This window comes from Rhinatrema bivittatum, chromosome 4 (assembly GCF_901001135.1).
Source record: "Rhinatrema bivittatum chromosome 4, aRhiBiv1.1, whole genome shotgun sequence".
Taxonomy (NCBI): Eukaryota; Metazoa; Chordata; class Amphibia; order Gymnophiona; family Rhinatrematidae; genus Rhinatrema; species Rhinatrema bivittatum.
Window position 1 is genome coordinate 202,587,541 of NC_042618.1, and position 26,533 is coordinate 202,614,073.

The following is a 26,533-nucleotide window of genomic DNA, read 5'->3' on the forward strand; positions in this document are numbered from 1 at the left end:
TTGTGTGCATAAATAGCTTTGAAAATTATCTTCAATATGTCTGGGCTGCTTTAGTTCATATTCCACTGCTATAAACTATTAAAAAACTCAGATTTTAATTTTTAAGATCATACATTGCATTTAGTTCTGGAACAATAAAGAAATTAGGGATGTGAATCGTTTTTGAACAATTAAAATTATCGTCAGATAATTTTAAAATCGTCCAAAATCGTTAGAGTGCACGATACAATACAAATGCCCCCGATTTATCGTCAGGGGCATTTGTATTGTATCGTTAAATAGGGCGCGGGAAAACCGGCACACCAAAAAAACCCTAAAATCCACCCCGAACCTTTAAAACAAATCCCCCACCCTCCCGAACCCCCCCAAAATGTTTTAAATTACCTGGGGTCCAGTGGGGGGGTCCCAACGCGATCTCCAGCTCTCTGGCCACTGCTGTGTTGAGAAATGGCGCCGGTGGCCCTTTGCCCTTATCATGTGACAGGGCAAAGGTAGCACCGGCGCCATTTTGGTTCCTGACTCCCGACGTCACGCGTGCAGGAGATCGCCCCCCGGACCCCCGCTGGACCCCCAGGGACTTTTGGCCAGCTTGGGGGGGTCTCCTGACCCCCACAAGACCCCCACAAGACTTGCCAAAAGTCCAGCGGGGGTCTGGGAGCGACCTCCTGCACGCGGGCCGTATTGCCAATCTTCAAAATGGCGCCGGCGCTACCTTTGCCCTCACTATGTCATACGGGCGATGCCCTTATGACATAGTGAGGGCAAAGGTAGCGCCGGCGCCATTTTGAAGATTGCCAATAATGTATTGCCATCAAGCTAGGTTGAGAGAACATTGCCCAAATCTCATCTTGGAGTGAGTTTCCTCACTCCGAAGGCCAGCAAATCTTCACAAAAGACCACTGTTCTGTTAGTAGGTGTCACGTAGAATGTCAAAGTGGCCCCTAACCCCCTACATTCACACCTAAACCCCACCTCGAGTTACTAGGTGGGCCTACCATAGGGATACAAATACCTATCTATGGGCCATGATATTGTGGCCAGTCTCTCTCTCTCTCTCTCTCTCTCTCTCTCTCTCTCTCTCTCTCTCTCTCTCTCTCTCTCTCTCTCTCTCTCTCTCTCCTGTGTGTGTAGGACCATTAACAATGGTCCCCTGATGGTTGAATGACAGAAATACAACAGGTCTGGCACTTATCGCAGAATCTGAAATGGTATCGCAATTTGCACTAACTTAGCTCTTCGCACAGGTAATTAGCGCAAATTGCAATAAATGCTATATTAACATGCCCCTTTTGCTATAGCATGCGGTACTTACCGCATTTTGATAAATCCACCCCTTAGTCAGTAACTTTTAAACAGGTGCACGGGCCCACATGTGCACCCATTTGTTGGCCCGAGCCCAGGAATGCAGCAATTTTATAACATTCTGTCTGTTCCAGTTTAATGCAAAGGGCCGACATCCACAGCGGACAGGGGCACCTTGCAGGCTGCGTGTCTGAAGGCAGGCATAGCCTATGTGGCAGATGTTTTGTAGGATTTGGTGCATACGTTGGCTCGCTGCATGGTCTTCTCAGTAGCGGCTCAAAGGCTGCTGTGGTTTCGTAACTGGTCGGCCGATTTATCGTCCAAGGTTCAGGTCTTTAATCTTCCCTTTAAGGGGATGCTGTTATTTGGATCAGTTGATGAAGGTCCTGGAGGGAGACCAAGGGGAATAGATTGCCAGAGGACAGGAAGCCAGTAAGAAGTGTTTCCTTTTCGGGATTCCCATCTGTTTCAACCCAGCAAGTCCTCATCTTTTTCCATCTCAAATCAGGGTGCTGTGCACCAACAGTCCTTTGTGGAGTACGCAGGTCAGGCAGAGACTGTGTTGGACAAGGCACTGGGGGCAGAAAATCAGCCCAATGAAGCCAGTGGTCCCCTCTCCTCAGTAGAAGCTGTAGGAGGCAAATTGTCCAGCTTCTGCGACGAGTGGGAAAAGATTAGCTCGGACTGTTGGGTGCTGGAGGTGATACGAGAGGGCTACACTCTAGATTTTTTGTGCCCGCCTCAGGAAGCTTTTGTGGAGTCCCACATGGTCTTACACTTCAGGCAGGAGGTAGTGTTAGGGATGCTGCAAAGGCTGCTTGTCCTAAAGGCCATTGTTCTCGTCCCTCTGGAGGAGCAGGGTCAGGGAAGGTATTCCATTTACTTTGTGGTGCTGAAAAAGGAGGGCTCCTTTCAGCCCATTCTCGATTTGCAGAAGGTGAATTGGTTCCTTTGGGTTCCGCGCTTTTGCATGGAGATGCTGCGTACCATGATTGGAGTGTTTTGCAAAGGAGAATTTCTCACCTTCCTAGACCTGATGGACAAGTACCTGCACATCCCCATTCAGAAGGAACATCAGAGGTTTCTTTGCTTCAAAATGTTAAGTCAAAATTTTCAGTTCAGAGCCCTCCTGTTCGGCATGGCAACAGTGCCCCGCACATTCACCAAGGTGTGATGGTGGTGGTGGTGGTGGCTGCGGCTCTTCGCTGGGAGGGAATTTTGGTCTACAGTATCTGGACAATTGGTTGGTTCGAGTGAAGCCCAGGGAGGAATGCAAGAAGTCCATTCAAAGAGTGATGTCCACCTTAGAGTCTCTCAGTTGAGTTATCAATGTGCAGAAGAGTCAGTTGGAACCGACTCAGCCGCTTGACACTCAGCGAGGCAGGATTTTCCTGGCAGCGGACCGGATGTCAAAGTTGCAGTCTCAGGTCAAGCGTCTTCTTCGTCTGGAGGTGCCCAAAGTGAGATTATTTACAGGTCCTGGGGTCCATGGCATCCATGTTGGACTTGCTCCTGTGGGTATTCGCACACATGAGACCACAGAGGATTTTCATCTTCCCTTGCCTCTGCTTCAGGAGTCCAGGTCCAGTCTCTTTGTGGTGGCTGTTTTGTCCCAATTTAGAGAAGGGGATGGATCTGGAGCCTCTGGATTGGGTGTTTATCTCCTCAGATGCAAGCCTCTCTAGCTGGGGAGCGGTTTGCTTGGGCCGGTTAGCGCAAAGTCTGTGGCGACCGGAGAAGAAATTCTGGTCCATTAATCGCCTTGAGACGAGGGCGGTCCGTAGAGCCCTGGAGATTTTTCTGCCCTTGGTCCAGGGTCACATTGTTCGAGTGTACTTGGACAACATGACTCTGTGGCATACATCAATCGGCAGGGCAGCATGAAGAGTCATGCAGTGGCATTGGAGGTCCGGAGATTATTTGCCTGGGCAGAGCGTCATCTCGAAGGTCTAGCCGCATCACATGTAACGGGAGTAGACATCGTGCAGGTGGACTTCCTCAGCAGGCAGCAATTGGAAGTGGGAGTTGTCCCTGGAGGGTGTGGAACCACATCTGTGCAAGGTGGGGCACTCCCCAATTGAATCTTTTGGCGACATGTCTCATCTCCAAGATGGAGATATTCTTCAGTCCCACTTGGTTCAATGGGCCTCAGTGCTCTGGTGTGCCTTTGGCCAATGGTAATTCTGTATATCTTTCCTACTTGGCCCCTCATAGGTCGGGTCCTCAGGCACACAGAATCACATCCTGGGACCGTGGTTCTAGTGGCACCGGAGTGGCCGCAGAGACCGTGGTTCGCAGATCTGGTGCAACTTGCGGTGGAAGGTCCTCTCAATCTGACTCATCTTCCAGACCTGTTGCGTCAGGGTTCCATATTTTCAGATCAGTAGGGGTTAGGGGCAGTTTCATGCCTCCAGGTGCTATCAGCCAGGCAGCTTTTTGTTGCTGCCTCCTCTTCTCTTGCAGCTTGGCTTTTGAGAGGTGGAGACTTCAATTGAAGGGTTACTCCAAACAGGTCATCTCCACTCTTCTTCAATCCAAAAGAGCAGCAACCCTATGGCGTATATTAGAGTCTGGAAACTGAAGTTTGGTGTCTTCAGTATCGTCTAGATCCTCTGACGGTGGAGGTGTCACATGTGCTGGATTTCCTGCAGCAGGGGTTGTCCAAGGGTTTGGCTTACAACTTGCTTCATGTGCAGGTGCCTGCCTTTGGTGTACTTCGAGGCAGGTTTCAGGGTAGAACTCTGACTGCTCATCCAGATGTGGTAAGGTTCCTCAAAGGGCTAAGCTGTTACATCCTCCAGTGTGAAAGATCTGCCCAGATTGGAGTCTCAACCTAGTACTTTGTGTCCTTTGCGGACCCCTCTTTGAACCCTTGAGAAGGGCTACTCTGAAAGTGATCTTTTGGTAGCTATTTGTTCAGCTTGAAGGATTTCGGAACTTCAGGCTCTGTCATGTAGGGATCCGTTTTTGTGGATTTTGGGAATGGAATCACATTGAGAAAAGTGCCTTCCTTTGTTCCTAAGGTGGTGTCTACCTTTCATGTTAATCAGACGGTAGATCTTGCGGGTTTTCCAGAGTGGTCGAAAGATTCTCCTCAGGATAGGGAATTACATCTTCTGGGTGTGTGTCGGGTGGTGCTTTGGTATTTGGAGGTTACTAATGCTTTTTGTTGCTCAGATCTTCAATTGACTGAAGAAAGGGAAGAAAGCCTCTAAGGCTACTATATCTCACTGGCTTAGAGAGGTCATTTGTTTGGCTTACATTTGTAAGGGATAACGAATTCCTGTCGGTTTGCGGACACATTCCACTAGGGTTCAGGCTGCTTCCTGGGCTGAGTATCAATTTCTGTGCCACAGGAGATTTGTAGGGCAGCAGTGTGGTCCTCAATTCATACCTTTACCAGGCATTATCATCTGGATGTCAGGGCACTGGATGAGCCGTCCTTCGGGGAGAGTGTCCTGCACGTGGGTCTTTTGGGGCCCGCCCGGATTAGGGGTGCTTGGGTACATCCCACTGGTCTGGACTGATCTGGGTATGTTCAGGAAAGGAAAATTGGTTCTTACCTACTAATTTTCGTTCCTGTAATACCACAGATCAGTCCAGAGGCCCTCCAATTTGATGCCAAAAGACTGATTTTCTGCCAAGGTTTGCTGCTTAGTACAGAATTTTTCTGTTTAATAAAGAATTTTTCTCTTAGAGGGCAGTTACGGGATTCACTTCTTTATCTTGTTTGGTTCTTGATGAACAAGGTTTATAGTTTAGGGGTATCCAACCTTTAGTTTCCTATGTCAGGTCAATACTGAGGGTCCTGCAGGTGGCACTCTCAGTTAAGTAGCAGTACCACAAAGATTTGTTCTCTGACTCCATGTGCTAGAAGAGAAGAATAACCCACTGACCTGGACTGATCTGTGGTATCAAAAAAACAGGAGGATAGGCTATCTAAGAAAGCCGTTTAGGCAAATATGGAGGTTAGACGCCAAAGAAATGTCCAAGTGCAGCTTTATTAAAAAATGGAGACCAATGGTTTATGTGTGCGCCCGACTCAGGCCGAGTTTCGCCCCAAACCGGGGCTGCCTCAGGGGCTGTATGTATTGATATTGTGTGTACCAATACTATTCTTAAATATTTGCATAAATGATCTAGTGGTCAGATGTTTTCAGCGCGATTGCTGATTTCACTCGGTCTCCATTGAGGCAGCCCCGGTGTGGGGCGAAACTCGGCCTGAGTCGGACGCACACATAAACCATTGGTCTCCATTTTTTAATAAAGCTGCACTTGGACATTTCTTTGGCGTCTAACCTCCATATTTGCCTGATCTGTGGTATTACAGAAACGAAAATTAGCAGGTAAGAGCCAATTTTCCTTTTTTTTTATTTATGCAATTTCAGTTACATTATTCAAGAATAAGCTTGATTATAGAAACAAACATACGAAGATACAGAATCATTACACAAATCTCAAAATCCACCACTTTTTAGAAACCTCGTACATTCCAAAAGTCCACAAATCTGTGGAATCCAATTACACAATTCCGGGAAACAAAATAAAGAAGTAAATAACAGCACTGTTTTTACAGGTTTCACATTTACACTTGATAATCTACCTTAGTTTAACTGGGAATCAGATGGAAGCTACAATTAAGATTCTTCCAAATAAGCAACCTTTTCACTTAGAAACTGTGTTAACTCAGAAAGTAGAAGAAAAGATAAGACACATCTTTATATTTGATATAGCGTTTACAAGGAAATTTAACAAAAAGAAAGCTCCAATCTGTAACATTCTGGGTCTAAGTAATAAAAATGTTCTCTTCTTCTGAGTCTGCTTGGATACATCTGGGAAAACTCTAACCTAAAAATGCAAAAAGGTTTCAGACAAATGTCTGAAAAAAATCCTCAAAACCTAGTCTCTGTCCAGTTCCAATACAAACCTTACTATCATGTTTGCAGGATTTGCTTGGATACTATCCGAGGTCTCCAAGAAGAAGCCTTGGATTACTTGGTCAGAGGTACCGCTGGAGAGAAATCAACAGGATAGGACTGCAGGACTTACAGTGGCACTACTTGAGCACTGGAAAAAGAGCGGCTGGCTGGTCAGGCATAGCAAGAGTGCTGGATTGGGCTACAGGCGGACCAGAAAACTCAGTGACAAGGCAGAGGCTGGCTGAATAGGTCACACAAGTATGCCAGATTGAGTTGGGCTACAGTGGCCTGGAGCAGTAGAAAGGCACAGAGAAGGATTGAGTGAGTAGCAGCTAAGCTAGCATACTGAAGGGCCCTAGTTTAGGTTTAAGTTAGGACCTTTTTTTTTTTTAAGAAACACCACAAAGGCAGAGGAAGCACACACAAGCACATGCCGGTGATGAGAAGTAAAGGAAAAGGTTGGATTGGCGACCTCTTGGCACCTTTAACCACACTGCCAGCTGCTCCCTGGACTCCTCTCCATCCCAAGCAACCATTAGTCGCCTTGGGTAACCCAGTCCTGCACCCCAGACCTGTGTTGATTACACCGGACTGGGATCAGTGTCTGGGCCACTCTCCTCACTAGGATTCCTATGACTGGTGGATGCACTAGGCAGACTAGGTGGCTGCCTAGAGTGCACAAGTTTTTGGGTAGCCAGCTAGTGCTTTCACCAGCCCTGATCGGAGCAAGACTCGAGACTCCTAGGTGGACCATGGTGATTGCACTTCCTCCTTCCTACCCCTGTGGGAAGGAAGAAGACTTGGTGTCCCAAGAGCCCATGTAGGTGGGAGAAGGAGACCTAATTGCTGTGGCCGGAAAGAGCATGAAGCATCAACATCAGCCTTAAGATGGAAGAAAGCCCAGGCTACAGGAGGCGGAGTAGTATCCATGGGGCCTGTGCGGCTGAAGAAAGGAGGAGCAGCATCTTCTGGGCCACATAGCTGAAGAGAAGAGTAGTAGCATCTCAGGGCCCATGCAGCCGAAGAGAAGATCAACATCTGCCAGTTCTGCACAGCTGAAAAAAAAGGAGCAGTATCTTCCATGCCCCCACAACAGAAGAGAAGAGGAGCAGGATCTGGCCCACAAACGGGAGAGAAAAGAAGCGTCTGATGCTGCGGAGGTCCAAAGAAGACGCTACTGCTGCCCAGAGAGACAGAATATGTGTGTGTGTATGTGTGCACCAGAGAGAAAGAGAGCATGTCTGTGTATGTGAAAGAGCATGGAAGAGAGATTGTGTGTGTGGGAGTGAGTGTGAGAGCATATGGGAATGAGCATGTTTGTGTATGAAAGCATGTTGGGGGGAATGTGTGAAAGCATGTGGGGGGAGAGCGTGTGGTTGTGAAAGAGAGAGCATGTGGGTATAGTGGAGAAAATTTGTGCGCAAATCACGAACCCACTAATTCACAAGAATCAGGGGGATAGGAAAATAGTTCCCAGGTATTGATTATTTTATTCTTCTTAGTTTTAACTATTGTCTGTTATTTGATGTGTCTGCTCTTTTGAAATAATTTATTGGTGTTTGGGAAATATTTTAAAATTTGGATATGTTTTAAATTATTGGATGTTATTCTTTTCAATTACTATTTTGAAAAAATATTTTTATTAGTATAGTTTTAATATTATGATGTTTTATATTTGTTTATTGTTTTATGTTTTCTAAAGAATGGTGGTGATTCTGTTTTTCCATTATTAACTGCTTATAGAGTCTGGTTTCTTTTGGTTTCCAATTCAGTTCTTATATGCAGGTTTTTATTTATAATGTATGATCTCTTTACTCTGTATTTGATGAGGGTCTGTCTGTTCTCTGCATGTGTAACTGAGGTGAGGTGTTCTTCTAGCATATAGTTTCTGTGTAGGGATCTATAACAGTCTGGCTTGTTCTGTTTTCCTAGCAGGAGGTGAATTGGTGTTAGAGGGCCTGATTTAATAGTTGAAGTTTTGCCTTTTTATAGTGTTGTTACTGTTTAAGTGAGGGCAGTTAGTGTTGTTTTGGTGTGGGAAGTTTGCTGTATTGTAATACAATTTACTCAAGGTTTTCTGAGGGCTTAACCCACACCCAGCATGTGTTACAGTAAACCATATGAGCTTCAAGTGTCTTTTTGCAGGGTTTTCTGGCTGGCACCATAATAGTGCATGTAATTATAATATAGTGATAATTGTAAGTGATATTTTTACCTCATAATATCTTTTTTCATGTAAAATATGTTGTTATATATGCATATTTTTTAATTATGTGTGGGAAAGTCGGGTGGGAAAAGAGCGCAAAGCCCTTTCTCCTAGGGCCTGAGAATTCCCCTCAGTTTACTATTATTTAAAAGAAAGCTTTTCGTTTTTTTGGCTAAATATTGTTGCCAAAGTTATACATGACAAGCAGCAACAGTCATAAATTACTGTACATTTCAGGTTCAAGTTCATGTGACATCATCTGTGATATTTCTGAATTTCAAAAATTGTAATTTGGTAATAAAACTTATAATCAATAAAATGGGATGAGTTACTACTCACTATGTAAACTGCTGAAATAATTGCTCAGTACATACGAGTACAGCATCCTGTATTGAAAATATGCCGCTAAATCTTAAGACTTGTTCTGTTAATTTCTATTGTCCAAACTGAAGGATTTTTATTTGCCTTGTATCCATGTTTTTCTACCACCTTCTACATGGTATCTTATACCAAACTCAGAAAGACATCAGGGGTCCAATGTTCAGAATGGGACTTTCCCTCCAGCACCAACCCATTAATGTCACCTTAGAACCACGAAAGGTATACAAAGCACTGAAGAGCATCATTGGGCCAGAAATATCCCAAGCATTCCTATCTACTCAAGCAGGATTGCTTTTTTGTGGCACTACCTACAGTACCCAAAAGGACAAAGAGCCTTGTCCCAAAGCATATATTTTAATCAGTCACTAAGGTATGCTACAGAGAAATCAGTGCAGCTAGTCAGTAACATTCAAATGTCAAAGATGTGAGGCTGTCCAAAGGGAAGTTGACATGAATTAACAAAACAGATAATGATGGCTGAATTTATGGCAATAGCAGCTAGTAAGTAGTGGTAATAATATTTAATTTATATTCTGCCTTTTTGTGACACTTCAAAGTGGATTACATTCAGGTACTGCAGGTATTTCCCTGTCCCCAGAGGGCTTACAGTCTGAGAAGATAATTTTCAAAAGAATTTACATGTGTGAATGGACTTTTTAAAATTGCTACTTTATACGTGTAACTCCTTTGAAAATTCACTCCTGAGTTTGTACCTGAGGCAGTGGAGGATGAGGTGATTTACTCAAGGTCATAAGGAGTGTCAGCAAGAAGTGAACCCTGACTTCCTTGGTTTGTAGCCTGATGCTCTAATTCTAGGCTGTAGTTTTGTGGTTTAAAAAGTTTCTTCTCTTTTAGTAACTGGGTAATTTTCGAATTGTTCACATTGGGACATAATCCGCAGGTACTATACACCCATGGATCGCACCAGTTTTCAATACGAATGTACACATGAACTTTTACTTTGAAACTTACCACAGATAAAATATACCCATGGGCATGGGCATTTGCACCTGAGTTTTAGTATAGGCACTTTTTCCATGTAGAGTTGAAGATGTAATTTACACATGTAATTTTCTAAGCACATTCCCAGGAACGTCGCCTCTAAATGTGAAAGAACACTCATACTTTTAGCCACATGGAAGGGAGGATATTTTAAAGGGAGATAATTTACACGTCTAAATGCTTTGAAAACGGTCCTCCCTTTTTACAGTCATTGGCTACCATGGCAGCCAGTATCAGTGCTTACTTAGTGATTTCAGATTATTTTCTAATTGCCAATCATTCATCCTTCCTAAGTGTGCATCTTTGATCAGAAGAACTGGTTGCACTGACTGCTGCTCTCATTGCTCTTCTAACAGAGGCTGCATTCACTCTGCTTCTGTACTGGGAACTGTTACAATGGGAGGACCGGCCTCTGCGCGAGTTCCTGCACTACCCAGCCCAGACGGAGTGGCAACGCAAGGAGGGGCTGTGCCGCAAAATCATACATTACTTCAACAAGGGCAAGGTAGGCCAGTGAGTACAAGGGACATTAAATCAGAAATCTCAATATTTTTTTTGGGGGGGGGGGGGGGGGGGGAAAGTTACCAACAATTCATGGTAGATACGGAATGGTACAGGAACACCTGCCCCTGCTTACAAGATCACTGATTTGGCATATATTAACAGCTGTTATAGTTTTGCCAATCTGCAGCATACAGCTTTTCCCTGACTTGCCAGAAATATAGGCATGGGTTAGCAGAACTCAATAGCCTGCACTATGTATGTTGTTACCTGAAACATTTTTTATTTTATTTATTTATTTTTCAAGTTTTTCTATACCGGTGTACGGACCAGACCTTCACGTCGGATTACAATCTGCACAACATACAAGATATCAACATTTCCTTAGAAAAGTACCTAACAGTATTAAAGACCTTTAGATGTAATAATACTGTACTTCTCTGTGGAAGGATCCATTTCAGAGAATTTAGCCCATGTCATTTGACACTGGTCTTGGATGAGGCCAGCATCAAATTATCAATTCTTGTCCTGCTCTTGTTTTAAGGACAAAATATATTCCAGCTTTTTAAACAAATTAAGAAAACACCACTAAATGATTTTGTGCAGTAAAAGCGGGTTGGGGGAGGGGGGAATTTTCAAACTCTTTGCATTAGGAGAAAGGTCACAGGTACTTTTATCCTATGGACTATGGACCATTTTTCAAAGGGAAACTGCGCATACATTCACTTTTAAATGTTGTACCTGTGGACATTTGCATCTGCTTTTTCTACAGGTCATTTTTTTTTTCCATGAAAAATAATTCACGTAGAGTTGAAAATACAATCTACACATGTTATTTCCCTTCCCCTACATAAACACGCCCCCTCTGAATTTGGCTGTCACAGAATTGTATTCTCATTGAGGTAGGGCAATTGCTTTAAAAATTATCCTCAAAGAAAGCAGGTTCATTTCTTTGCTGGAGGACTGGGCATTGTCTTACGCACTGTCACACACCTGATGACAGGAGATGGAGCTTTTCTTAATTTAATCTCTCTCTGTATCATTCTTTTGAAAAATTCACTATAGTTACACATGTGCAAAGTGAGGGAAGCAGAACAAGGGTAAAATGCCAGTGTGTACATGTTGATAATTCCCCGGACCTAGACACATCCCTAAGAAGGCCTCATTTTCACCCAGCTAAAAATGCACAAGTGAAAACCGTGAGTACTTTTAACCACCCTAAAGGAGATAGTTTTCACCCAGAGGAATCCAGACAGGTAATTCCCTAGTTGCTCAGCTAAATCTTTTTGAAGATTGTCTTCTATGGGCTGCAGATATGGAGAGAATATTTAAAAGAACTGGTATAAAAGTTTTGTACTTAGAATAGGCCTCAGTGAGAGATATTGTTTACAGATATTTCTGTGGCTCATTGAAAGTTGATAGTTTTGTTTCCTTTTTCTTGCTTTTCGTTTTTAGGTGTCTGAGGTGAGTTTGTCTCCCGTGCATGGCCTTGGGGAGTTGGAGACTGCCAGTGCTTGTGGGACTGTTGTGGCATCTCCTATTTTAGTGCCAGCTGTTAGTCCTTTAGGTTGTTTGACGGGGAATGCTTTAGCAATTGTTCTGGACTCGACTCCCATGGGGATCTCTCCCTGGAGTTTTCTGGTTTGCATCAGGCCTTTACAAAGCCTAGAGGGATACCGCATGGTACTGGGGGTAAGACTTCTGAGACTCTTTCACCTGTGTTGTCGCCCAGGTTCCTACCAAAAGAGTGTGAGCATCCATTGATGCACTTGGGCCTTCATGGGAAGACCCTGGGGGTGCAGAGGATCCCAGGGATGCCAACAGCTTGGCCTTCCTGGAGGAAGGCGCGGTTCCTTTGGGTCTGGAGGATGACTCTGTGATCCAGCTGTTCCACAGAGATGAGATTGGATATTTGATTGAGTAGGTTATTTCATGCCTTCATTGGAAGAGCCAAAGCTCCAGGAGCCTCTGGTGTGGGACTCCATCATTAAAGGCAAAAAGAAGTCATCCATTGCTTTTCCTCTCCACCCGGAGGTGGAGGAAATTATATTAGTAAAGGGCGAGTCCCCTGAATCAGCCCTTTGAGGAGTGAGGCTCCTACAGAGGCTGTATCCTCTCCCACTGGATACTTTGCAGAAGTTTTTTCAACTGCCGACAGTGGACACTCTGGTCACAGCCATGTCAAGTTGTGCTACTATCCTGCAGTATCAGAAGATGGAGCTTCCCCTGAAGAGTTTGCTCGTCTCTTCCAGTATGGCAGTCCAGATCTCCATATCTTCAGTGCTGGTGGCCCATGTCCTCTTTTGTTGGATTCAACAACTCTAGGAGAGTAAGGATGTGACTAGGATGGAATCCACCGCTGCCTTTTTAGCGGACGCCCTGTATGACTTGCCACAGAGTTTGTCCTGGTCTGTGGCTCTTTCTGTCGCAGTGTGGCAACTTTTCTGGCTTTACAGTTGGGCCGCAGACTCCTGGTTTAGGACTCCCTTGGGCATGTTGCCCTTTAAAGGCAGATTGCTGTTTGGGCATAACCTAGGAGATCCTAAGTCCCAAGGTCGCCCAGAGGATAAGGTCATGCCTTTTACAAGACTGGTAGGGGTTGGGGGCAGTTTCATGCCTCCAGGGACTATCGGCCAGGCAGCTTTTTGGTGCTGGGAACTGGCAGGTCTTCCTCATAAAGTTCAGTGGGTTCACTCGCTGTTGACTCCTGTAGGAGGCCACCTGCAGACATTCTATGGGGAGTAGACCCGCATAACATCCGATTAGTAAGTGTTGGAGATTATTCATTCTGGTTAGGCATTGGACTTGCAACAGCCCATTCAACATCTTCATGGTATTGCTTTGTTCTGGCCAAGCAGAGAGCAGTTCATAAGATCTTGATCAAGTTGCAACTCTTACGGCTGGTAGTGCCGATGCCCCTCTGCAATCAAGGATGGGATCGTCATTCCATTTAGTTTGTAGTGCCCTAGAAGTATGGGCCTTTTGTCCTATTCTAGATCTGAAAGAGGTGAATCACAGTTTGCGGGTTCCGGACTTTCTAATGGAAACTCTACGCTCAGTCCTAACCACAGTTCTAACCGTGGGGGGGGGGGGGGAGTTTTTATTCTCCCTGGATTTATCAAAGTCCTATCTTCACATTCCAATTCGAGAGCACAATCAAAGTTAACTTCATTTTTGTATCCTGTGGTAACATTTCCAGTTCTGGGCATGGCCTTTTGGCCTAGCAACAGCACCACCAGTGTTTTCCCAAAGTAATGGTCATGGGGGCAGTGGCCCTCAAGCACCAGGGAATCATGGTCCATCCGAATCTCGATGAATGGCTAATGCAGTCTCCATCATACAGGAGGCAGAGCACATGTCTAGTCAGGTGGTTCAAGTTTTAGAAGACATTCTTGACAACCTGTTGGAATGCCAAGGTAGACCATTTCTTCAGTTGGCAAAGGAACAGGGGTAGTTACAAATCAACATCCTAGTGCAGACTTTGCTGGCGGGGGAGCTACTATACGTTTTTCCTCTGTGGGATCTCATAGGCAGGTTGTTGAGGAGAATAGAATTGGAGTGCAACAGGGTCATCCTGGTTGTGCTGGGTTGGCTATATAGGCCTTGGTTCACAGATATTATGCAGCTGCAGGTGGTTCATCCCTTGTGTTTCCTGAGGTCTTGAGGTCTGCTGTTTCAGGGGCCAGTGGTAATGGAAGATCTGACTCTGTTTTTGTTTTATAGCCTGGCTCATGAACGGTGCTGTCTTTACAAGAGGGGATATTCTTCTCCCATGATTTTGACTTTTTTTTTTTTTTAATCCTTTTTATTGAATTTTACAAGTACATATACTAAATGTTCAACATGTATTATACGCCGCCTGTACAGTAAACAATTGGGTCAGAACTGGGTAAAACATGCAATTGAGGAGAATACGCCACATAACATATCCATAGCGATAAGAAAACATAGGGTAGTAAAAAGAAGTCAGCATGAGAAAGCACATATCGGAATTCTCCACCAAAGAAATTAAATTACAGGCTGACAGTGATATATCGACAACTGGCACTCATCTATACATTAATATTCCCTAACATTGCCCACTTTAACATCACAAAAATGGTCCACTTCATTGGCTTACATTCGTGTCTGGCAGCTATTTGAGAATTTTTGTAAGTCTAGCTCGTTGTCTCACTGGCGAGCTGCGGTTCCCTATATTTTGGCTGTTCTTCAAGGTGGTTTGGAAAAGAGGCTCCCCTTGAGTTCCCTGAAGGTTCATGGGGTTGTTTGGGTGGCACCTCCATAGAGGCTCACCCAGTTGTGTCCTGCTTTATGAAGGGCATTAAGCAGTTGTTCCCTCCTTTTGACCCATTGCTCCTCCTTAGGACCTAATGTTGGTCTTCAAGGTGTTGGCAAGGCTCTTGTTGAAACCTTAAGGCAGATTTCCTTGAAGGATCTGCATTGCTCCCGCTTAGGATCTTATGTTGGTCTTCAAGGTGGTTGGCAGGGTTCCTTTTGAACCCTTAAGGCAGATTTCCTTGAAGGATTTGTCCTTGGAGGTATTTTTTTCTGGTGGCTGTTTGCTCCATGAGATGAATTTTGAAGCTCCAAGCTTTGTCTTGTCGAGATTTATTTCTGGTAATTTCGTCGATGCTATGGTATTACATCCGGTGCTGGCTTTTCTCCCGAAGGTGGATTCTGCCTTTCATATTAACCAGAAGCTTTCTCCCCTGGCTTTCTACTGGGAGTAGTGTGGAACTGAGTATTGATTTCTGTATTGTCCGAAATTGCAATAGCATATGCTTCGCTACACGGAGGTCACTAATAAATTATGCAAGTCTGACAGATTGTTCTGTTCAGGTGGCTTCATAAGGGGGAAGAGGCTTTCAAGGCTACCCTGGCTCACTATGTATAGGAAGCTACTGACTCAGCTTAGGTGCTGAAAGGCATGAAGCCCCAGAGCTGCTTTGTGCTCACTTCACTAGTGCACTGTCAGCATCTTGGGCAGAAGTGCAGGTGCTTGTGCCGGCAGATATTTGCAAAGCTACCACTTGGTCTTCTTTGCATACCTTTGTGAAGCATTATCGGCTGGATGATCTGGTAAGGGAAGACTCGGCATATGGTGCAGGAGATTTCCAGGCAGCTCTTGCTTCTGCTCCCTGGATAAATGAAGTTTTGTTACTTCCTACTTGTTAAAAGCTGGACTGGTGTAGCAGGACAAGATGGAAGAAGAAATTTTCTTACCTGTTAATTTCCTTTCCATTAGTCCTGCTACACCAGTGCAGGTCCTGCCTGGCAAGCAAGGCTGTATCTCTGAAATTTAGCATGCTGTTCTAATTTGAGCATTGTTGCTCCATTAGTTGTCTATTTTTCTTTTTTACTTTACTGTTGATGTCCCTTCTTTGGTTACAAGCTACAGAGAAGCTTCTTCTCAGATTTTTTGTTGATGGTTATTCACTTTGCCATTGTTGGGTCTGATTTGAAGCTTTGACAGAAAGTTACTGAGTTCCTGCTGCTTGGCATCACCCCTAAATAGTGGCTGTGATGCCCCAGAGGAAAAGATTTTTGTCTGCCTCCATCTACTGGTAGGGGGAAACAACCCACTGTTAAGGGCTGGACTAGTGTAACAGGACGAATGGAAAGAAAATTAACAGGTAAGAAAACGTTTCCATATGCAAATTTAGAATAAGCCCATAGAATAAGAAAACCTTCTGAGAGCCAGGTCACAAAGTGACCAGTGCTGCAGGAAGCTGTTCTTCAATAGATGGCATTGAGCTTTCTCAGGACAAGTTGGAAGGTGGGTAAGGCAGTCACTGCTCCACTTGGCTTCACGGTGAACAATACCATGCATGACTTTGAAAAGGCTTTAACTGGATGGATTTACAGATGGTAAAGCCCATTTTCAGCCTCTCTGTAGTAGAACTTGCAGACTTGTGGGTACTGCGGTACCTGCAGGCCAGGAAATCAATTTTCAAAGAGATTCCCTTCTTCTTCAGGGTCTGTGAATACATATTTACCTACAGAGATTTTTCCGACAACAATACTGGTGGCTTATGCTTCCAGCGTTGCTGTTCGAGAAAGTTTGGAAGCGGTCAGGCTCGTAGGCAATCCCTGTGGCTAGAAGGGGTAGCTGTTTCTCCCTGCCAGAACACCTTTAACTCTGTCAGAGTGTAAGTGGCTTTGAAGTACCAAAAGGCAGATTATAAATCAAATAAATAAATGTGTGTTAGAATTTGATTTTTCACTTTTAGATCAGAAACATATTGGTTATATGTTTATTCCATCTTTAGTTTGTGCCGCTGCTTTTATATTTCACTTGTTTTTTTTCACGTTGGTATGTCACAATGGTGTTTCATTTTATGCTTATTCTTTTGCACCCAGCCTCAAACTATGAATGAGAACGGTATATACATTTTTAAATAAATAAAATGGCGGCATGGATTGTATAGTGTTCCCTAAGGCAAGTGTGTGAGATTGACATTAGAAAGTTATGTGACATAGTCCATTTTGATTTGCTCTCTCTCCAGTGCTGGGAATTTGGGATTCCGTTGTGCAGGGAAATGGCCTGTCAGTATGAGGGCCTCTATGACTATCAAAGCCTCAGCTGGATACGAGTAAGTAAACATTATAGCACCTCTGTTCTCTCTTTCCAATCTTTATCCTCTTTATCCTCTAATACACTATCGCTTCCCTCCCTCTCATCCTCATTTCTTCTCACTTTCAGCAAATACTGTTCTAATGTGGCAGGGTTCTACAATTCAGGTAACTTCCCCCATGAGTTTGCTTTGGTGTGAGGGACTGGACAATGCAAGAGAGATGTTTACTACTAAACTGCTACAACAGTGCATCAAGCTTATCTAAAAAATTTAGGCGGTCACAACCTGCTAGTAGTCCCCTGCAGCAGAGCAATAAAAGTACTAAAGGGAACTGTCTATGTGTTGCCAAAGACTTGTTTTCACTGGCAGCAGCATGTACCTCCCCAGAACCAACACTTGCAGAGTTAACAAGTTTGGGGAAAAGGGCTGGACTGACTCGCCTGCATAGAGAAAAGAAAATTGTTTAAAATACAATCTCAGAAGCCTAGAGTCGGGATGTGCAATCGCTTTTCCCAAATTATGCCATGTCAACGAAATTGCCTAATTCAGAATGGTTCGGGAGAACCGAAAAAGGATTGAATTTTTTCCAAAATTTTGAAAAAAATTCATTTTTGAGTTAGTGCGCGCTAACTCTGCCAAGTTAGTGCACGCACTAACTCCCAATAATGCGCACTAACCCAAAAATCAGGGCCCCCGAAAAAAAACCCGAACCGCGGGAAAACGAAATTCCCACCGGGGGGGCCCGAAACAAAGACCGACACGAAACTTTTACCCGAAGCACATCTCTATAGACCAGATGTATTCCATGCATTAAAAAAGGCAGAAGGAAGTCCAAACGACTGATAACATGGTTAAAAGATGAGGTCAAAGAGGCTATTATAACCAAAAGAACTTCTTTCAAAAATGGAATGAGCATCCAAATGAAGAAAATACATACAAGTATAAGCACTGGCAAGTCTGATACTAAACACTAATTAGCAGGCAAAAAGATAATTTGAAAATAAGCTTGCTGTAGAGGCAAAAACTCATACTAAAACTTTTTCAAATTCATCCAAAGCTAGAAACCCATGAGGGAGTTAGAGAGAACGTTAGTTCCCTATATGTGCCTCCCTGCCCGCAGAAGGAAACACAGAACATTTCACTGACACCATACATAACCCAGTGTGCCACCTGCAGTCCCTCAGTATTTTCTCTGTCTCCAGCAGATAGTTGTTAGTGTTAAGCCTGCAGTCTGGAGAGAAAAAATAAGATTAAAAGACAAAATTTCTGGATCCTCCCAGGAAGTTGTGAGGTCCTGGTGAGGCCACCCCCCCTTGTTTGAGGCGGACGAGCAGAGGGTTGGTGACCCTTCTAATAGCTCGGTCCAGAGGTCCGTGGGGACGACATCTGCTGGTCCAGATCCCTTATGCCCCATGAGACAGCGGTGGAATCTGCTGGCAGTTCTGCACTGCAAGCCTAGTGGAGCAGGGAAGGAATCCCTTTTATATGGTTTGTCCTGGGCTGGGTTACTAAAGTTTGGCCAAAGGAGACTGACTCTTTTCTGATCTGCCATGCGGCCTGCAGTCCTGGAACCTGAACCTCTGCACCAAAAGAAAGTATTGGTTTCTATTCATCTTTATTTGTTCTCAGAGAGTTAAAAAAAATAAAGAGAGAGAACAAGGAACTAGTTAAAGTAATCTGAGCAGCAGTGAGGTTCCGGGGGAAGCTACCTTAGCAGCTTGGGGAGCTCAGCGATGAGGTTTTTTAGCAGCTTCTCTGCCTGTGGAGGAAACAGAGTGTTGGCTCTGTGGCGCTGAGGGACTGTTCCCCCACTTGCCATTGAGGTGCTGCTGATGCTGCAGGTGCGGGGAGGAACAGTGTGTGCATGCGGCAAAAGAGTTCAGGGGTCTGATTCGAGCATGACCGCACCAGTAGAACAAGCCTCGCGGGTGATGGGGTCTAGCACTGAGGCTTTCCCCATCAGCGCAGAAACGGCGGCAATTTTCAGTTCCCTAGCAGCTTTAGTGGGAGAGGCAGGGGAATCACCTCCTCAACTATCACCGGCGATTCTCTGTCCCGCAGAGGTGCAGAGAGGCACTTGCACTGAGGAGTAGTCTTTGGTTCTGGTAGAGGTCTTCTGCCGATTTTTTTTTTTTTTTTTTTCTTTTTTGTATTAATAGTTTTTTATTGATAACATTGCAATGAACAACTGTAGTACAATGCCTTTGTGAAAAACGCACAGAACGTCAACAGTGCATACATCATATTAACTGAATTGAAAAAGATTAACAATCATGTAATAAACAGGTACTTGAACTACTTGGTCTACGGGTTTCTTTTCTATATAAAAATATAAAAGTATGCAAAACTGCAAGCACATTCCAATGTAAAAAAAAAAGAAACCGAAACTGAGTTATCAATTATTAGAGTACTCTATTCCCTACCCCTCCCTCCCTCCCCCCTGGGTTAATCTGAGTTGCGGTTCCAGTCTCCCTGGATTCTCAGCCCGTCAAGAGGCCTAGGCTGTTGAGAAGCTCTTCAGGCCAATGATTTTCGGGTGCCGGATGTTAAACAGATCTGGGCCTAAATGCACTGAAGGTGCAGGCAGGCTATACTTAGCTGTGTGGTAGGCCACTACAGCGATTCTTTTCCTGTATGCATAGGCATGTGTGCACATTCTCACCACGTGGCAGTTGCGTGTGCTGGGATGTGTGTGCATAAGGCCGTGGCCTAGATTTGAGCGCGTATATCTGCAACCTAAACTTGAGCTCGTATTTGCACAGTTACTTGTGTGCGTATGACCATGGCCTATACAAGCACGTATTTGCGCATGTAATTGTGCGCCTCACCATATGCACGTACAACGTGACCTAGTCTTGAGTGCATATTTATGGCGACCTGGAGGGGTGTGCGTTTTCGCCCAGGTGGCATTGGTGTGCGCACAGGAGGTCGCCTAGAGCTGAAGTTCAGGAAGCTTGGTGCCAGGGACGAACAGGTCCAAGCACCTTGCTATCTTTGAGTCTTGCTATCTGATAGCAATTCAGTCCTTGCTTTCTCTCCATTTGTGTCATTGCTGTTTAGATGCTCAAAGCGATTTGACTACTACAGCTTTTGCCCATGTTGGGACATCCCCTTGGCCTATGGTGTCTCTGGAGAGGGAGTGGAGTGGGAGGCGAGGCAATGGTCAGTTCTCCTCCCTTGTTTCCGAGGGCAGAAGCTTCCTCGAGAGAGGATGAAGAGAGCAAGGTTGGGCCTATGGGCTCCGGTATAGATCCATCCTCCTCCTCCTTGTTGGAATGTTTCCAGAGCCTGCAGACCTTTCTGTAGGGATCACGTGCTTGGGCCTCCTATTTGTCAGTCACGGCGGGCAAATGCTGCAGGGAGGCTGTCCCTGGTAATGTTCAAGGGGATGTGGATCATGAGACATTGGAAGATTCCAATGAGAAATTGGCTTTCTCACTTCTAGAAGAGGAAGAAATTGCATATGATTGAGACCTGCTTTGTACTCTGCTCACATTTTTTCTTTTTTCACAGAGATATCTTGCTGAGTTTTGTTGGTTCAGATCCTGAACATGTTCGATGTGGCCCAAGCCTATTGGCTCAGACCCTGAACACGCTTAGTGTGTCCGGAGGTCAATTTTAAGTTAAGCATCCAGTTTCTTTCCCCCCTGTATCCAATTCAAGAGATATTGGATTTAAAGAAGGTAAATGCAGCTCTCAAGGTTCCCTGTTTCTACATGGAAACAGGGAGGTCCAACTCTGAGATCCGTCATAGCAGTGGTACTAGGGCTGATGCAGAAGGAATAGTCAACCTAGGCACCTTCTGCCTTGCGCCTGCCCCACCACGGTCGCGCATTCCCCCCCCCCCCCCCCGTCACGCTGCCAGCCCGATCTTGGCCCCAATCGTGCTGGGCCCTGAGCAGATTGGGCGCTGCTTGTGGCCACGCTGCCACCCCTAATCTCAACTTCAATTGCGCTGGGCCATGAGCAACTGAAACTCTACTCCTCTTCCTTGCTGCCACTCACAGCGGCCCTACAAGGCTAGCATCCCCTAATGGTCGGCACCCAAGGTCAAGACCTAGTTTGCCTAGTGATTCCGTTGGCCCTGGGCAGTACGTAAGGGAGAGTTATTGGCATCTCTCGCCTTGATAGAGATGTATCTGCACATAGCCATCAGGCTGGATCACCAGAGATTCCTGAGGTTCATGGTCCTAATGGAACATTTTCAGTTTTGAGCCCTTCCCTTCGGCTGGCGATGGCTCCAAGTACCTTCACCAAGGTAATGGTGGTGGGGGCAGCCATATTGCAAAAGGGAAGGGTGTGTTGCTGCATCCATATCTAGATGACTGGCATATTCTTGCGAAATCAAATAACCTCTTGTCGACAAACAGTACAAAAGGTACCGATACGTTTGAAATGTCTGGAATGGGTGTTGAAACTAGCAATGAGCCATTTAGCCCTTTTACAAACTCTGGAGTATCTGGGAGCTCAGCTCGACACACTGGCAGAGAGAGTGTTTCTCACAGAGAGAGATGGCTGAAATTGCAGAGTCAGATTAGGCTACTGCTAGAGCTTTCCGTGCCCAGGGTCTGGGACTATTTACAGGTCTGGGTTCTATGGCATCGACATTGCAATTAATGCATTGGGCGTTCGCACATACACGGCCTCTGCAGTGGGTCTTCTCTCGCTGGGATCCATTATTGGAAGAGTTTCATCTTCCTTTTCCGTTAGAGGGGGAAGCCAGGGACAGTCTTTCGTGGTGCTTACTCACACCAATCTCAAGCATGGTGTGGAATTGGAGATTCCGAATTGGATAATAATCACCACCGATGCAAGCCTCTCTGGATGGAGGATGGTGAGGCAAGATCAGTTGGCGCAGGGCCAGTGGTCGAAACAGGGAGGCCTCATGGCCTATCAGTTGGTTAGAGATGAGAGTGATGCATTTCACGTTGCTTGCCTGTCTGCCAAGGTTAAGCGGCCATCCAGTATGGATCCTATCAGACAGCAGACTACATCAACCATCAAGGCAGAACCACGAATCAGGCAGCAACTCGAGAGGCCCGGGAGTTGATTCACTGGGCAGAACAGCACTTGGAGCGGCTGACAGCGTCTCACATCACCAGAGTGAACTACGTTCAGGCATATTTTGTCATTTGTAGAAAGTTAGACCCTGAGGAATGGGAGCTGTCAGAGGCAGCAATGTGTCTCATTCACGGAAGATGAGGATATCCTGACCAAAGAAAATAACAAGGTATCATGGTTTTACAGCCACTGAACAAAACATGGTACAAAGGAATCAGAGCTCTGGTGCTGCCATGGACTCGAGGATTCTTTTTTGTCTTCCCTCCCATGGCCTCTGCTGGACAAGGGATTATGGCGGATAGAGAAACATCCCCGCAACATGATTCTGGTAGCTCCAGAGCAGCCACTTTGACCTTGCTTCCCGGTCTGATCAATATGGCCTGACACAATATTTTTGGGTCAGGTGTCTCACTTCTGTCTCATGACTTCACTGCTGAGAGAAGACAACTGAGATGGAGAGGATATTCCAAAGCAGTTATTTCTACCTTCTACATCCTTGCTATATGTGCGAATTTGGAGGATCTTCGAGTCTTGGTCTGCTATTGATGGAGTGCAGCCTCAGTCTGTTCAGGATATGGTGTCTCATATTTTGGCTTTTCTACATAAAGGTTCTGGTCAAGGGACTGGCCTTTAACTATCTGAGTGTCCAGGTAGTGACATTGGGTTGTCTCCAGGGTAAGGTGTAAGGGTATCCTCTGTTCGCACATCCAGATGTTCTATGATTCCTTCAGGGAGTTAAGAACTTGCATCCTCAGGTGTGGAACATTTGTCCATCTTGGAATCTGAATCTAGTCCTTAGAGGATTGTATGAAGCTCAGTTTGAGCCAATAAAGAGCGCTATGGTTAAGGACTTGACTTTTAAAGTGGTTTTCTTGGTGGCTATTTGTTCAGCCAGAAGAATTTCAGAGCTCCAGGCACTGTCATGTCAAGATTCCAGCTTTTATGGATTTGGATTCCTCTATGCTTCATGCAGGGGAGCTTAGGCTCTTAGACTGGAGGCATGTATTATTGAGCTATCTAAAGGTCATTTATGATTTCCATAGATCGCATCACCTCTTTATAGATCGTATCACCTCTTTGTACTGTGGAGTGGTCCAAGGAAGGGAAATAAGTCATTTAAGGCTACAATTGTGCAGTGGCTGAAGAAAGCGATCGAGTCAACTTACATTTCTAAAGGGTGCCTGCTGCTGGGGGGGGTTTAGGGGCACACGACATATTCTCAGGCGACTTCCTAGGCTGAGTCACAATAGGTGTCTCCGCATGAAATTTGCTGGGAGGCTACTGAGAAGTTGCCCACTTTTTCTAGGCATTATCGCTTGGATGTTGGGGCTTCGACTTCCATGTGCTTTAGTGAGACTGTTCTACAAGTGGAACTCTCCATATCCCACATGAGTTAAGGGGAACTTAGGAATATCCCAGGACTCTGGACTGATCTGGGTACGTACAGGGAAAGGAAAATTGGTTCTTACCTGCTAATTTTCATTCATATAGCACCACAGATCAGTCCAGAGACCTGCCCATTTACTGGGGGGAGAGATCCGCCGCTTGTACTGTTGCTTTGTATATAGTGCAGAGTTGGAGGTTTTCAATGCTGATCACTTATGTTAAATTTGGGAAACGAGTTTTCCGTTGTCTTTTTGAGTAACTTCACCTTCTTCCAGCTCATTGGAGGTGAGTAAGTTTGCTTAGAAGCTTGCTTAGAAATTTATGGTTGTTGCTGTCATCTTGGCTTGGGTACAGGTCAATACTAAGGGGCTGCAGGTGGCACGCTGGGCTATGTATAATGTCAGAAAAACTTTCTCTGTCTCCATCTGCTTGCAGGGAGGCAAGACCCAGGAGTCTGGACTGATCTGTTGTACTACAGGAACACTTAAGGAAGACAAGGCCATAGCAAAAAGACTAAATTAATTCTTTGCTTTGGTGTTTACTGAAGAGGATGTTGGTGAAATACCCATGCCAGAAATGGTATTTAATGGTGGTAATTTGGAGGAACTGAAACAAATGGGTAAGTTGACAAGTTAAAGAATAGCAAATCACCTGGACTAGATGGTTTGTACCCCAGAGCTCTGAAAGAACTCAAAAATAAAATTGCAGCCCCATTACTAGTAATTTATAACCTATCATTAATATTGTCTGTTGTACCTGAAGATGGAGAGTAGCCAAAGTAATGCCAATCTTTAAAAAGGGCTCCATGAATGATCATGGAAACTATAGACTGGGAAGTCTAGCATCAATGCCAGGAAAAATTGTTGAAACTAATCTAAAGAATAAAATTACAGAACGTATAGATGGACATGAATTAATGGAACATAGGCAACATGGATTTACCCAAGGAAAGGCTTGCTTTACCAATCAGCTAAAGTTTTTTTTAAAGAGTTAATAAACATTTGGATAATGGTGAGCCAGTGGATGTAATGTATCTGTCCAAACTGTCCAAACACCTTTAAAAAAAAGTTAAAAACCTGGTTATTCAAACAAGCATTCACTTAATCCCATCCTAGTCTCTGCACTCCTCCCAGTTTCCATAACTCCAACTATTTAACCCTTTATCCACCTAACTTTCCTATAGCCATCTCTGGTAAACCCAAATATTATACATTGTTACAACAATTTGCTGCAACGAATAGGGCTTTTGACTGTCATACAGTTTTTTTGTAAATATATTATGTAATATACTTGCTATCTCAACAAAGTTGTAAGTTTGCTGTATCCTTCCTGCTATTACTCTCACTTGGTCCCTTAGACTGTTCCACATTCTCACACCGTTCCTCATGATTCCCTGTTAATTGTAACTTTATCCTTCCTTTCTCCTTACTAGTTTTTTGGCTTCCCAGTTGTATGTGAACCGATGTGATATTCATTTGAATGTCGGTATATAAAAGTTATAAATAAATAAATAAAATAAATCTGGATTTTCAGAAGGTGTTTGACAAAGTCCATCATGAGAGACTCCTGAGAAAATTAAAAAGTAATAGGATAGGAGGCAATGTCCTATTCTGGATTGCAAACTGTTTAAAAGACAGAAATAGAAAGTAAGACTGAATGGTCAATTTTCACAACGGAGGAAGGTAAATAGTGGTGTGCGCCAGGGATCTGTACTGGGACAGGTGCTTTAACATATTTATAAATAATCTGGCAAAGGGAACAATGAGTGAGGTGATCATAACTGCAGACAACAAAAAATGATTCCAAGTTGTTAAATCACAAGCAGATTGTGAGAAATTGCAGGAGGACCTTGTGAAACTGGGAGACTGGGTATCCAAATGCAGATTAATTAAATATGGACAAGTGCAAAGTGATACAGATAGGGAAAATTAATCCAAACTGTAGTTATATGATGTTAGGTTTCATATTCAGAGTTGCCACCCAGGAAAGGAATTTAGGCATCATCATGAACAATATGAGGAATCACTCGGCTTAGGGGCGGATTTTAAGAGCCCTGCTCGCCTAAATCCGCCCAAAACTGGGCGGATTTAGGCGAGCAGGGCCCTGCGCGCAGGTGAGCCTATTTTACATAGGCTCACCGGCGCGCGCAGACCCCGGGACTCGCGTAAGTCCCGGGGTTCTCCGAGGGGGGCGTGTCGGGGGGCGGGTCCGGTCGTCGCGGAGTTTAGGGGGCGTGCCGGGAGCGTTTCAGGGGCGGGCCCGGGGGCGTGGTTACAGCCCGGGGCGTGGCCGCGCCCTCCGGACCCACCCCCAGGTCGCGTCCCTGCGCGCTAGCGGCCCGCTGGCACGCGGGGATTTACGCCTCCCTCTGGGAGGCGTAAATCCCCCGACAAAGGTAAGGGGGGGGCTTAGACAGGGCCGGGTGGGTGGGTTAGGTAGGGGAAGGGAGGGGAAGGTGAGGGGAGGGCAAAAGGAAGTTCCCTCCGAGGCCGCTCCGATTTCGGAGCGGCCTCGGAGGGAACGGGGGTAGGCTGCGCGGCTCGGCGCATGCCGGCTATACAGAATTCATAGCCTTGCGCGCGCCGATCCAGGATTTTAGCGGATACGCGCGGCTCCGTGCGTATCTACTAAAATCCAGCGTACTTTTGCTTGCGCCTGATGTGCCAGCAAAAGTACGCCTATTCGCGTTATTTGAAAATCTACCCCTTAGTGTGCAGCAATCAAAAAAGCAAACAGAAGGTTAGGAATTGTTAGGAAACGAATTGAGATTAAATGGTAAATATCATTATACCTCTGTATCGCTCTGTGGTGCGACTGCACCTAGAGTAAAATGTGTAATTCTGGTTGCTGCATCTCAAAAAAGATATAGCAAGAGCTGCTAGAGAGCCATTTCCACCTGTATCGTGGTCTCAGCCCCTTGGTCCTTCAGCTGCCGCAACTAGGTCGCCTGACGCGGGGACTTGAAGTCACTCTCCTGTGCCTTTGAGACCTCAGAAAGTGCAGTGCCTTGAGGATTCAACTGAGCTGATAGAGGACCATTTTCACTAGCCTTACAGTCTCAGCCCCTTGGACCATCAGATGCCGTGACCGAGTCTTCCGATGCACGGGCTTGACGTCATTCTCCTGTGCATTTGAGACCCCATAAAGTGCAGCACCATAAATTTCAGACCAGGTTTTTTTTTGTTGGGTTTTTTTTGGGA

The 26,533-nt window shown here is 45.1% G+C and overlaps 1 protein-coding gene across 4 annotated transcripts in view; it reads left to right on the forward strand.

Moving 5' to 3' along the window:
• Positions 1-26,533, forward strand: part of DOCK3 (dedicator of cytokinesis 3) — a 1,203,328-nt gene that overhangs the window by 1,012,357 nt on the left and 164,438 nt on the right. For all 4 annotated transcript variants that reach the window (XM_029599541.1, XM_029599543.1, XM_029599542.1 and 1 more), the window contains 2 exons: positions 10,167-10,315; positions 16,818-16,904. In XM_029599541.1, coding sequence (XP_029455401.1) covers positions 10,167-10,315; positions 16,818-16,904 — 236 coding nt within the window. The remainder of the gene's footprint in view (positions 1-10,166; positions 10,316-16,817; positions 16,905-26,533) is intronic.